Source organism: Chiloscyllium plagiosum, chromosome 6, assembly GCF_004010195.1.
Source record: "Chiloscyllium plagiosum isolate BGI_BamShark_2017 chromosome 6, ASM401019v2, whole genome shotgun sequence".
NCBI lineage: Eukaryota > Metazoa > Chordata > Chondrichthyes > Orectolobiformes > Hemiscylliidae > Chiloscyllium > Chiloscyllium plagiosum.
Window position 1 is genome coordinate 98,268,709 of NC_057715.1, and position 12,403 is coordinate 98,281,111.

The 12,403-nt window shown below is 42.0% G+C and overlaps 1 protein-coding gene across 6 annotated transcripts in view; it reads left to right on the forward strand.

Moving 5' to 3' along the window:
- LOC122550867 (CRACD-like protein) overlaps nucleotides 1–12,403 on the forward strand; it is a 197,077-nt gene that overhangs the window by 169,408 nt on the left and 15,266 nt on the right. For 5 of the 6 annotated variants that reach the window (XM_043692229.1, XM_043692230.1, XM_043692228.1 and 2 more), the window contains one exon: nucleotides 9,631–9,672. The exons of the other annotated variant lie outside the window; for it this stretch is intronic. In XM_043692229.1, the coding sequence (XP_043548164.1) occupies nucleotides 9,631–9,672 (42 nt within the window). The remainder of the gene's footprint in view (nucleotides 1–9,630; nucleotides 9,673–12,403) is intronic. 6 annotated transcript variants of the gene reach the window in all.

Here is a 12,403-nt window from a genome sequence, read left to right on the forward strand (position 1 = left end):
TCCAATCTACTTGGTCTAAAGAGCTTCCAATCAATATTTGGGAAGTTGAAGTCGCCCATGACTACTACCTTGTGGCTTCTGCACCTTTCCAAAATCTGTTTCCCAATCTGTTTCTCCACATCTCTGCTGCTATTGGGGGGCCTATAGTAAACACCCAACAAGGTGACTGCACCTTTCCTATTTCTGACTTCAGCCCATACTACCTCTAAAGGCAGATCCCCCTCGAACTGCCTTTCTGCAGCCGTTATACCATTTCTAATTAACAATGCCACCCCCCCCCCCCTTTTTTTACCACCCTCCCTAATCCTACTGAAACATCTGTAACCAGGAGCCTCCAAAAACCATTCCTGTCCCTCTTCTATCCACGTTTCCGTGATGGCCACAACATCGTAGTCCCAGGTACCGATCCAAACTAAGATGGATTATTAAGAATTTACCAGTAGACCTAGATATTTTTGTGCCTCCTCAAATTAAGAATTTTATAACTAAAAGTGTCATTTTATTCTTTAGTCTTGTGTAATACCTCATGTAAACTGCATCTGCCACTAATAATCCCATTTTCTATGCTGCTTATATCATTCTATAATCTTCTATATTCTTCTTAACAGTTTTCTCCTCTCAATTTTGTACTATCATTTTATATCAACTGTCTTATGCCTGTCTGTATTATTTATATAGATGAAGCACAAAGTGATTTATTGGGCACTCCACTAGTCAATATCTGTAAGTCTGAGAAATATTCATTTAATGCTACATTTCCATCTGCCTTTTTAATCATCTCTCTCTATCCACATCTAATTAGAATATTACTAGACTCTGCTAATATCTTTATCCTTCATGATCCGAAAAAAGTAATTAACAGCAAAATTGACTGTTTGCAAAGTGCTACCATTTTCCAATGATTATTATTTTGTACTCTGTGCCTTATTATTACCTCAGTCAGGTCAAATAGGTTGAGAATATAATGTTATTCACACAATAGGGTTCATTATTAGCAACATGCATTATTTAAGAGAGGAAAAGCTAGTTTCACAACAAAGCCATTCAGAAATGTTACCACCATAATATCTGAACAAATGTCATTATTGGTTTAATTTAATGACTCATTTTACACCTAGCCTGAAATTATCGCTGATAAGGCAATTGTGATGTAAATGAATTTGAATTATTGTGTTTGCTGAGCAGCTTTGACAATTGTGATAGTCAAGTAATACTAACAATCACAAAGGGACAGAGATTAAATAATAATTAAATTTAAATCCCTTGTAATAGTTCACTGTCCAGCTCCTTACAGTACAGGAGACATTGTTTATAAAAATGCTTGTAGCAATTTGGAATGATCAACTTTTCATTGCTTCAAAGATGTGGGACATAAGGTTATAGAGATGTACAGGCATAGAAACAGACCCTTCGGTCCAACCCGCCCATGCTGAGCAGATATCCCAACCCACTCTAGTCCCACCTGCCAGCACCCGGCCCATATTCCTCCAAACCCTTCCTATTCATATACCCATCCAAATACCTTTTAAATGTTGTAATTGTACTAGCCTCCACTACTTCCTCTGGCAGCTCATCCATACACGTACTACCCTCTGTGTGAAAAAGTTGCCCCTTAGGTCTCTTTTATATCTTTGCCGTCTCACCCTAAACCTATGTCCTCTAGTTCTGGACTCCCCAACCCCAGGGAAAAGACTTTGTCTATATATCCTATCCATGCCCCTCATGATTTTGTAAACCTCTATAAAGTCACCCCTCAGTCTCTGATGTTCCAGGGAAAATAGCCCCAGTGTATTCAGCCTCTCCCTATAGTTCAAATCCTCCAACCCTGGCAACATCCTTGTAAATCTTTTCTGAACCCTTTCAAGTTTCACAACATCTTTCTAATAGAAAGGAGACCAGAATTTCACACAGTATTCCAACAGTGACCTAACCAATGTCCTGTACACCTGCAACATGACCTCCCAACTCCTGTACTGAATACTCTGACCAATAAAGGAAAGCATACCAAATGCCTTCTTCACTATCCTATTTACCTGCGACTCCACTTTTAAGGAGCTATGAACCTGCACTCCAAGGTCTCTTTGTTCAGCAACACTCCCTAGGACCTTACCGTTGTAAGTCCTGCTAAGATTTGCTTTTCCAAAATGCAGCAACTTGCATTTATCTGAATTAAACTCCATCTGCCACTTCTCAGCCCATTGGCCCACCTGATCAAGGTACTGTTGTAATCTGAGGTAACCTTCTTCGCTGTCCACTACACCACCAATTTTGGTGTCATCTGCAAACTTACTAACTATACCCCTTATGCTCACATCCAAATCATTTATATAAATGATGAAAAGTCGTGGACCCAGCACCGATTCTTGTGGCAGGTCCTGGGGTTTTATCCACCTTTATGCATTTCAAGACATCCAGCACTTCCTCCTCTGAAATATGGACATTTTTTAAGATGTCACCATCTATTTCTTTACATTCTATATCTTCCGTGTCCTTTTCCACAGTAAATACTGATGCAAAATACGCGTTTAGTATCTCCCCCATTTTCTGCGGCTCCACACAAAGGCCACCTTGCTGATCTTTGAGGGACCCTATTCTCTCCCTAGTTACCCTTTTGTCTTTAATGTATTTGTAAAAGCCCTTTAGATTCTCCTTAACTCTATTTGCCAAAGCTATCTCATGTCCCCTTTTTGCCCTCCTGATTTCCCTCTTAATTTTACTCCTACTTCCTTTATACTCTTCTAAGGATTCATTCGAATCTATCCTGTCTATACCTGACATACGCTTTCCTTTTTTTCTTAACCAAATCCTCAATTTCTTTAGTCATCCAGCATTCCCTATACCTACCAGCCTTCCTTTTCACCCTAACAGGAATATAATTTCACTGGACTCTCGTTATCTCATTTCTGAAGGCTTCCCATTTTCCAGCCATCCTTTTACCTGCGAGCATTTGCCCCAAGACCCATCTTGTGTCAGGAACAAGTTCTGGTGCGAAATTGCTAAGCATTAATTGATCAGATATAACCATGGTTTAGAAATTCTGCAAGGTTCAACTGAAAGAAAACATTCACTGAGAGAAAAACAAAATCATGCATTAAGAAAAACACTAATAAATTCCATCTTTTATCTTAAGCCTAGCCATGCAATACGTCCAGTTAAACTATCACTATCTCAATTTTTATTCATTCACGGGATGTGGGCATCGCTGGTTGGCCAGCATTTATTGCCCAGCCCAAGTTGTCCTTGAGAAGGTCTTGGTGAGCTGCCTTCTTGAGCTGCTGCAATCCATGTGATGTATGTAGACCCACAATGCTGTTAGGGAGGTAATTCCAGGATTTTGATCCAGCAACACTGAAGGAATGGCAATATATTTCCAAGTCAGAATGGTGAGTGATTTAGAGGGGAACTTGCAGATGGTGGTGTTCCCATGTATCTCCACCCTTGTCCCTCTGGATGAAGTGGTTGTGGTTTGGAAGGTGCTGTCTAAGGAGCTTTGGTGAATTTCTGCAGTGCGCCATGTAGATAGTACACACTGCTGTTACTGATAGATGGTGGAAGGACTGAATGTTTGTGAATCAGGTGCCAATCAAGCCGGCTGCTTTGCCTTCGATAGTATCAGTCTTCTTGAATGTTGTCGGAGCTGCATTCATCCAGGCAAGTGGGGAATATTTCATCACAGTCCTGACTTGTGCCTTGGAGATGGTGGACAGGCTTTGGGGAGTCAGGAGAGGAATTATGTTGTGATCTTGGGATGAAAGGGGTGATGTTGAAAGGAAGATGATAAAGAATAGGAGAAAAAAAATTGGAAAAATAATCAAAGGAATGAAGAAACTAGTAATAATAAAAGATGTGCAACTAATGATATCGCACGCTGCAATGTCCCTTGTAATCTGCTTAAAATAATTGCTTCTCACAGAAGGGTAATTGGACGTTGGCACTTTCTGGTCTATATGGCACAGTTCCACATTAGCCATCCAGCAACAACAAGTAATACTTCATCATGCTAAATGAGAACAATCTGCACTGTGGAAAGTGAGACTACATTTTTAACTGAATTGGACAGATGATAAAGAAAAAGTCACAGGGACATGAATTTTATTTTGATTTTCCCAATTGAGATTTCCAGAGATTTAATGTAGGGTAACGTTTAATGCAGGGGAAGGTTTAATGTAGATGAAACCCATCAATGTTCATAAAACAGTGGTGCAGTCAGCATCAGACACCAGACTGGAGAGTAACAAGATCCCAGCACCACAGCCTCCTGGCCCAGTTGCAAGATCCACAAATTAATCCTAATCACAAAGAGCAGGTTTGGTGAATGTCAGCCAGCGTGACAGTTCACTCAGAGGTCAATTAGCTAAATTGTGTGATGGATGCGGGATCAATTGAAGCTTTCACAGTGAAATTAGACAATGTTCACAAAATGAAGAACAGTCAGGGCTACCTGGCAAATGGAAATGGGCCAGGTGTTCTGCTGCTTCAGAGGGCCAGTATGGACACAATGGGCCAATTGGCCTCTTTCGGTGCTGTGGAGAAAGTGAGGACAGCAGATGCTGAAGATCAGAGTTGAGAGTGTGTTGCTGAAAAAGCACAGCAGGTCAGGCAGCATTCGAGGAGCAGGAGAATCGACGTTTCAGGCATAAGCCCTTGATCAGGAAGCTAGCTCTCAGAGTGAACAGAACCTCTGACACTACTGTTTATAGTTGTCAGCGAGGGCTCCCTGATTGGACCAGATTAACAGATCCAATGAGGGAACTCAAATTCTATGAGGCCCACCTGGCTGAGCTTGCTACACACATCTGGAAGCTGCTACAGTGGCTATAGATGCACCAAGAGAAGGACTTTGTTACTAGAAAGCTTAGTTATCATCTGCATAATGACCAGGAAACCTAGACCACCATTTGTAAGCTGCAATCCTGCACCACTTCTCACACAAAGCAGCTTCAGAGCCACTATTACCTTGCAGAATACGGTTTCAGACAGTTATATTAAACAAAGGCCAGAACACACATTAGAGCCATAGAATCCCTATAGTGTGGAAACAGGTAATTTGGCCCGACAAGTCCGCATCAACCCTCCAAAGAGTAACCCACCCAGACCCATTCTCCTACCGTATTACTCTACATTTACCACTGACTAATGCACCTCACCTACATGTCCCTGAACACCATGGGCAGATTAGCATGGCCAATTCACCTAACCTACACTAGAACATAGAACATAGAACAATACAGCACAGAACAGGCCCTTTGGCCCACGATGTTGTGCCGAACTTCTAACCTAGATTAATCTTATAAACCTCTATCAAGTCACCCCTCATCCTTCGCCGTTCCAACGAGAAAAGGCCGAGAACTCTCAACCTATCCTCGTACGACTTCCTCTCCATTCCAGGCAACATCCTGGTAAATCTTCTCTGCACCCTCTCCAAAGCTTCCACATCTTTCCTAAAGTGAGGCGACCAGAACTGCACACAGTACTCCAACTGTGGCCTAACCAAAGTCCTGTACAGCTGCAACATCACTTCATGACTCTTGAATTCAATCCCTCTGCTAATGAACGATAATACTTCATAGGCCTTCTTACAAACTCTATCCACCTGAGTTGCAACCTTCAAAGATCTATGTACATAGACCCCAAGATCGCTCTGTTCCTCCACCTGACTAAGAACCCTACCATTAGCCCTGTATTCCGCATTCTTATTTGTTCTTCCAAAATGGACAACCTCACACTTGGCAGGGTTGAACTCCATCTGCCACTCCTCAGCCCAGCTCTGCATCATATCTGCATCATACACTAATCGTTGGATTGTGGGAGGAAACCAAAGCATCCAGAGGAAATCCACGCAGACATGGGGAGAACGTGCAAACTCCACACAGTCGCCCGAGGCTGGAATCGAACCCAGGCCCTGGCACTTTGAGGTAGCAGTGCTAACCACTGAGCCACTGTGCCACCCACCATTAGCAAAGCATTTGAATTTGATAGAATCACAGCTGTGCCTGTGCCCTTGAAGTTAAGCAACTAAGAGGGGCTAGAGGAGGCAGGGGTTTGGGTCCCCCTCTTAGCTTCAACTGACTATTTCAAGATCACCATTTGGAATGAGCTTTGTAGAGTATGTTTCCGATACTGTCTGTCAGCCAGTGAAAAGCAGGAGGAGACGTAGAGTGGAGAAAGTTCCTTGCTTTTTAATATGCAAATAGTGCGGAAAGACTCATCCAACTTTCCAAATGATTGTTGCTGTCAATTTATTTTTCTATTATCTGAAAAACTTTAAAATCTTGTACTAAGGTGGAAATGTAGAGCTTTTTACAGTTTTGAAAAGAAACACAATTAACCAAAAGTTGTATATCTTAAACTAGGTTAGTGACAGAAGATAAAGAGAACATTGAACAATGAAGTATAGATCAATCACTTTTTATTAAAACTGTGTGATTGAAAAGATGTCGCACTTGGCTACATTTCAACAACTTATTCAGTTCCATGGAACAAAGCTTAACAGAAACCTCTCTCATCCCCAAACAGGTCGTTTAATGCTTTATCTGAGCATTGCTGCTTTTTGAAAAAGCATTATGCTCAGTTTTGTGACACTTTGATTAATGAGAGTGGAATTAATATATCTCAGTAGGCCTCATGGGAGGTTGCTCTCTGATTTTTATGGTGTAAGTCTTATCTCTCTGCATTGCTATTGGTGGCATTATCAGTATCATCTGAAACGTATCCCTTCTGCTTCCTATTTCATCCCTTCTGCCTCAAAATCGTTTCTATTTCCTCTCTTCATCTCAGTGCTGTTGTTTTGACTTGAATTGCTGTGTGTTCAGATTGTAATCCTATGAAGTTTTATACTTCCTTAAATAATTCTCTCAAAACATAAAGTTGTGGCTTCAGTTTGTATCATTTTCTTCATCAGACTACCAGCTTCATTTTAGTACAAATTCCCAGGCCCCAGTGTTGCATATTTCATGAGGGATCTGAATGATCTATAGAAGGTAATTTTCCACAAACAAAAACAGAACGTGCTGGAGAAACTTGGCAGGTCTAACAGCATCTGTGAAGAGAGCAATATAGTTACCATTTCAAGTCCTGAAACCTGGCAGGAATCAGCTGTCCAACAAGGCAAAGGGGCCTTGGCCTGTTACCATAAAGAGCAGCTAATTCCCAGCAACAGTGTTAGACCCGGTGTTGAAAATGGATGCTGCAGTGCAATATGGATAGCAGGAACAGTGTTACAATGTGACAAGGACCAATCAACAACATTACAGGCTCATTACCTGAATTGAATTGAATTTATTGTCACGCGTACCGAGGCACAGTGAAAAGCTTTGTCTTGCAAGCAATGAAGGCAGATCACAAAGTTAAATAGCATTGATAAGTAAATAGTAGGTAAACAGAGGCACAAACAGAAACACAGGTACAGGCGCATGTTAAGAGTTTGTGAGTCCATTCAGTATTCTAAAAGAGTAGGTTAGAAACTGTTTCGAAACTGGCTGGTGTCTGTGTTCAGGCTTGTGTACTTTCTCCCCAATGGTAGAGGTTGTAGAAAAACATTGCCAGGGTGAGATGGATCTTTGAGAATGCTGGTAGCCTTTCCTTGACAGCGGGCCTGGTAGATGGATTCTATTGATGGGAGGTTTGTGATTGTCCGGGCTGAATTCACCACTCTCTGTAACCATCTCTGATCTTGAATGGGGGTACAGTTGCCATACCAGGTAGTGATACATCCAGACAGAATGCTTTCGATGGCGCACTTATAAATGTTAGCAAGGGTATTCGCTGTCATGCCAAATTTCCTCAGCTGCCTGAGGAAGAAAAGATGTTGTTGGGCCTCTGTAACCACATGAAGAGTCCAACAAAACTGGTTGTGGATGACCACTCCCAGGAGCTTGACACTCTCCACTCATTCCACCTCTGTGCTGTTAGTGTGTAGGGGGCATAAGTAACATCCCACCGAAAGTCAATAATGAGTTCTTTGGTTTTGCCGGCATTGAGAGTGAGGTTGTTCTCAGTGCATCATTTTTCCAGATTAGATTAGATTAGATTAGATTACTTACCTTCGGCCCAACAAGTCCACACCGACCCGCCGAAGCGTAACCCACCCATACCCCTACATTTACCCCTTTACCTAACACTACGGGCAATTTAGCATGGCGAATTCACCTGACTTGCACATTTTTCCAGATCTTCCATCTCCCGTCTGTAGTCTGTTTTGTTGCCATTTGAAATTCGACCGACTATGGTGGTGTCATCAGCAAACTTGTAAATGGCATTGTCTGGTATTTGGTGACGCAGTCATGGGTATACAGTGAGTACAGTGAGTACCTCTTCCGGTATTCTGGTTGCAGAGGGATAAGTGTTAATTCTTCTTCACAATTGACCTATGCAATTTGTTATGCCAATGGAAGCCACATTATGTTCCAAGCTCCAGGCCTCATTAATATTCATGTGGGTCAAATAGTCATTTTATGGGATGTTTCACATTTTTCAGCATCTGTGGAGAGCAAGCAAAGAGTGTGTACTATCCTCTTCCTGGAGGTGGCAAAGATGTTGGTGAGGAGGGCACATAATTGAGCAAGACGACCCTGGAGAAGGTATTCATCCCTGTCTTGCCACCTCAGCAACTAAGTGCTAGGTAGAAAGGTCCATGAGCAACCTCTTGACCTGCCACCGATTAAGCCCCTTGAGTTGTCTATTGCCAGTCATTTAAAGATCGCACCACCACCTACTCAATCACTTGCTGTCCCTGCAGGAAAGCAAAAGTGTCTGGTTTCCCAGGAGAATGGGGTGACCTGCCTTCACGGTTTGAAGTGGAGTTGGCTCAGTTAGCCTCAATATGGACCAAGCAGGAGCAGGAATGGGGGAGCGGGCGGAGCAAGAGGATGGTTGTCAATGAAACCCCTCTCCCTGCAAAGACAGTCAATTAGCTTCGTGCTATTTAAGCCCATAAAGTTTGGGTCTCCAGTGACGATCTCTGGGAGGGTGAGACTTCATTATTGAGGCCAGTGATTCAACAAGAAAATCTCCAGCGAGCTTTCTAGTGGTTGATTGAAGCTTGATCCACTGAGTTTTCTTGGCAGTGAGGGGAGGGGAGTCATGTATCCCCGAAAGGTGCCTGTTCCCACAATTGGTGTATCCATCATTAAATCTGGACAAGAGGTACTAATTCATGTCTGTGACTTTTCATAAGGGAGGGCTGACGAGGATTGCAGTGCAGAGTAGGAGGAGTGTAAGGAGCCTGGAATAGCATGTTTTAAGTCTAAGGCAACATTTTCTCTTTTTGATCTAAAAGATCGTTTACATGGAGCGGTATTTGAGGTGTGGATACATTTCAATGCAAAGCTAAATAAGCATATGTGGGATGAAATATTATTATGGTCTTGGGTTAAATTCTGTGGGTTAGTAAATTCCATATACTTTGGCATCTTCCTTCCAGTAGGCTTTACTGAGCACAGCGTCCTGTGGTGCACACTCTAGTTAAAATTCCATGGCAGTTTGGTTGTGCACTAGGCCTAATCTAGGCCCAGAATCGTCTTAGACTCTGGGGTGCTGCATGTTTTCAAACAAGGAAAGATGGGATTTAACGTGGTTAATAATTTGGGTATTTTAACAACTTATTGGGTTAATCGATTTAATTTCTTCCAGAGAAATCTGCTGAAGTTTTACAAGATGATCATTCCGAAGAAGGTAGAAGTATAAAAGTGCAGAGCTGCTAATTGTTTGCCATTAATTTCTGGCCAGATTTACACACAATTTTGGGGGTTTTGAAATAAAAGTTTAAAATCTAAATTCCATTGTACAATAGGACTAATTAACCTGATTGAATCAACTTTTAAAATTTGGTTATGCGATGATTTATTCACTTTATTAATCCTATTATAATGCATGTTTCTGAGAAGTAAAGCCTTGCTGCACACAATTCATCAGAAAGCCGAATTTTCAAAATGTATTCATTTATTTTGCTTTTGAATGCACTATTTTTGAGAAGCAATGTGGAAAAATGAGATAACAAGTTATAAGTAAGACGGATGCGTTTAGCAAAATAAAATGTAATTGCTGTGTGAAGATTGGACAGACCAGTCAGGGAGTTGACTAATCCGTGACAAAAGCTGACTCTCATGCACAGAAAGTGGCATACTCTACAGCAAACAGTCATTAAAGCAGACAGAAAATCATTTTAAAAAGGGGAACTTCAGAATATGGGGACTGAGCTGCAAATTGGGATTAAACTTTATCTCTCATGTGCAAACAATTCTTAATGGGCCAATTATCTTTTATTTCTTTGCTACAACCTTCTAGGAGATTAGCATAATGTATCCTCATAATTTGTGCCATTTATTATAAACGCTAACGCTCCCTAATTGAGTGCAAACTGATTGATCAAATGTTTACGCTGAGGAAGCAAAACAGTACATTAAATGAAGTAAGTTTAACTTCCCAGGGAAACTCATGCTCATCATTCTAAGGGGTAAAACAACTATATGATTGTCTCTTCAATAATTGTACAAATGGACGCTGGAGTTGAAACGTGTGGTGCTGGAAAAGCTCAGCAGGCCAGGCAGCATCCGAGGAGCAGGAGAATTGACGTTTCGGGCATAAGCCCTTCTTCAGGAATGAGGCTCATTCCTGAAGAAGGGCTTATGCCCGAAACGTCGATTCTCCTGCTCCTCGGATGCTGCCTGGCCCGCTGTGCTTTTCCAGCACCACACTTTTCAACTCTGGTCTCCAGTATCTGCAGTCCTCACTTTTTCCAAATGGACGCTGCACAATTCCAGAGAAAAAAACATTTCTGGTACCCATTTTAAATGCTGGCCAGCCTTTTTTTAAAAGTCAGACTGTTTGGTTGAGAGCATCTGCAGTCCTCACTTTTTCCAAATGGACGCTGTACAATTCCAGAGAAAAAAACATTTCTGGTACCCATTTTAAATGCTGGCAACAATATATTAGGGCCATAAAAATAATTTTGATGTGGTTGACAGTAAGTGGTACCAATTGGCCAGTAGGTGTGACAGATGAATGGGAAACCTGCCAAACACAGCCACAGACTGTAAGTAGAGGATGTAGCACAAACATGTACTGTTCTAGAAAGGCCGACTGATAACAGGCCACTTGTTCTCCTGTGCCCAATCCTTAGTACAGACTGTGCAATACGAGGGAGTGTTTTCAAGAGTTTGACCCACTACTGCACTGTCTGCTCATGTATTCTACATGAGGGAGATGAATAATTAACTTTTTTTTTATTTACAAACATTGTCCTTCTCATTTGCTCCTCTGCTCAAAATAAATGAGCAACATTCCAGAATATCACATAAGACATTACATTCTGCATTGCTTAATGTTGGCTGGTTGCAGTCCACAGATAATGTTCCCATAGCCTGAACAGAACTGATTCCCACACAGCATTTCCTTGTTTGTGCTCTGCCTTATTCCTTGCCTCATAGCATGTGGATGTATGTATGCCATATGGTCTGCACTGACCCAAGAGGGCATTTCGCTGCCACCTTTCAAGCTCAGAAGTCACACGACATCAGGTTATAGTCCAATAGGTTTTATTGAAATCTCAATCTTTCCGAGCACTGCTCCTTCAACAGGTGAAGTCACTTGTTGAACTATGACCTGGTGTCATGTGACTTCTGACTTTGTCCACCCCAGTTCCAACACCAGCACCACCACCTCATGGTGACTTTTCAAGGGCAGTTAGAAATGGGCAACAAATCCAGGTCCTGCAGGTGATGCTCAAATTACAAGAAATAGTTTTGAAAAATTACTTTTTGCTTTCGCAGCTATTCCTCCTTATGCGCACCTTACACATCCCATTCTTTAATTCCCTTACCCATTTTGACAAGAAGAATAGATGAGCTGATTACTATTTAAATGGAAAAGCTTTGGGCACCATGATTTTGTGGTTTTCCCTCAAAGTCATCCACCCCTAACCTGGTACGGTGGCTCAGTGGTTAACACTGTTGCCTCACCAAGCCAAGGACCCGAGTTTGATTCCAGCCTTGGGTGACTATCTGTGCGGAGTTTGTACATTCTTCCTGGGTTTTCTCCACTATCCATAGATGTGCTGGTTAGGTGAACTGGCTGTGCTAAATTGCCCATAGTGTTCAGGGATGTGTAGGTTAGGTGCATTAGTCAGGGGAAAATGTAGAGGAATGGGTCTAGGTAGGTTAGTCTTTGGTGGGTCAGTGTGGACTTGCTGGGCCAAATAGCCTGTTTCTACATTTTTTTAGATTCCCTACAGTATGGAAATAGGCCCTTCGGTTCAACAAGTCCACACCGACCATCCGAAGAGAAACCCTATATTTACCCCTGACTAATGGCCAATTCATCTAACCTAGCTTCATTCCTGATGAAGGGCTTTTGCCCGAAACATCGATTTTCCTGCTCCTCGGATGCTGCCTGACCTGCTGTGCTT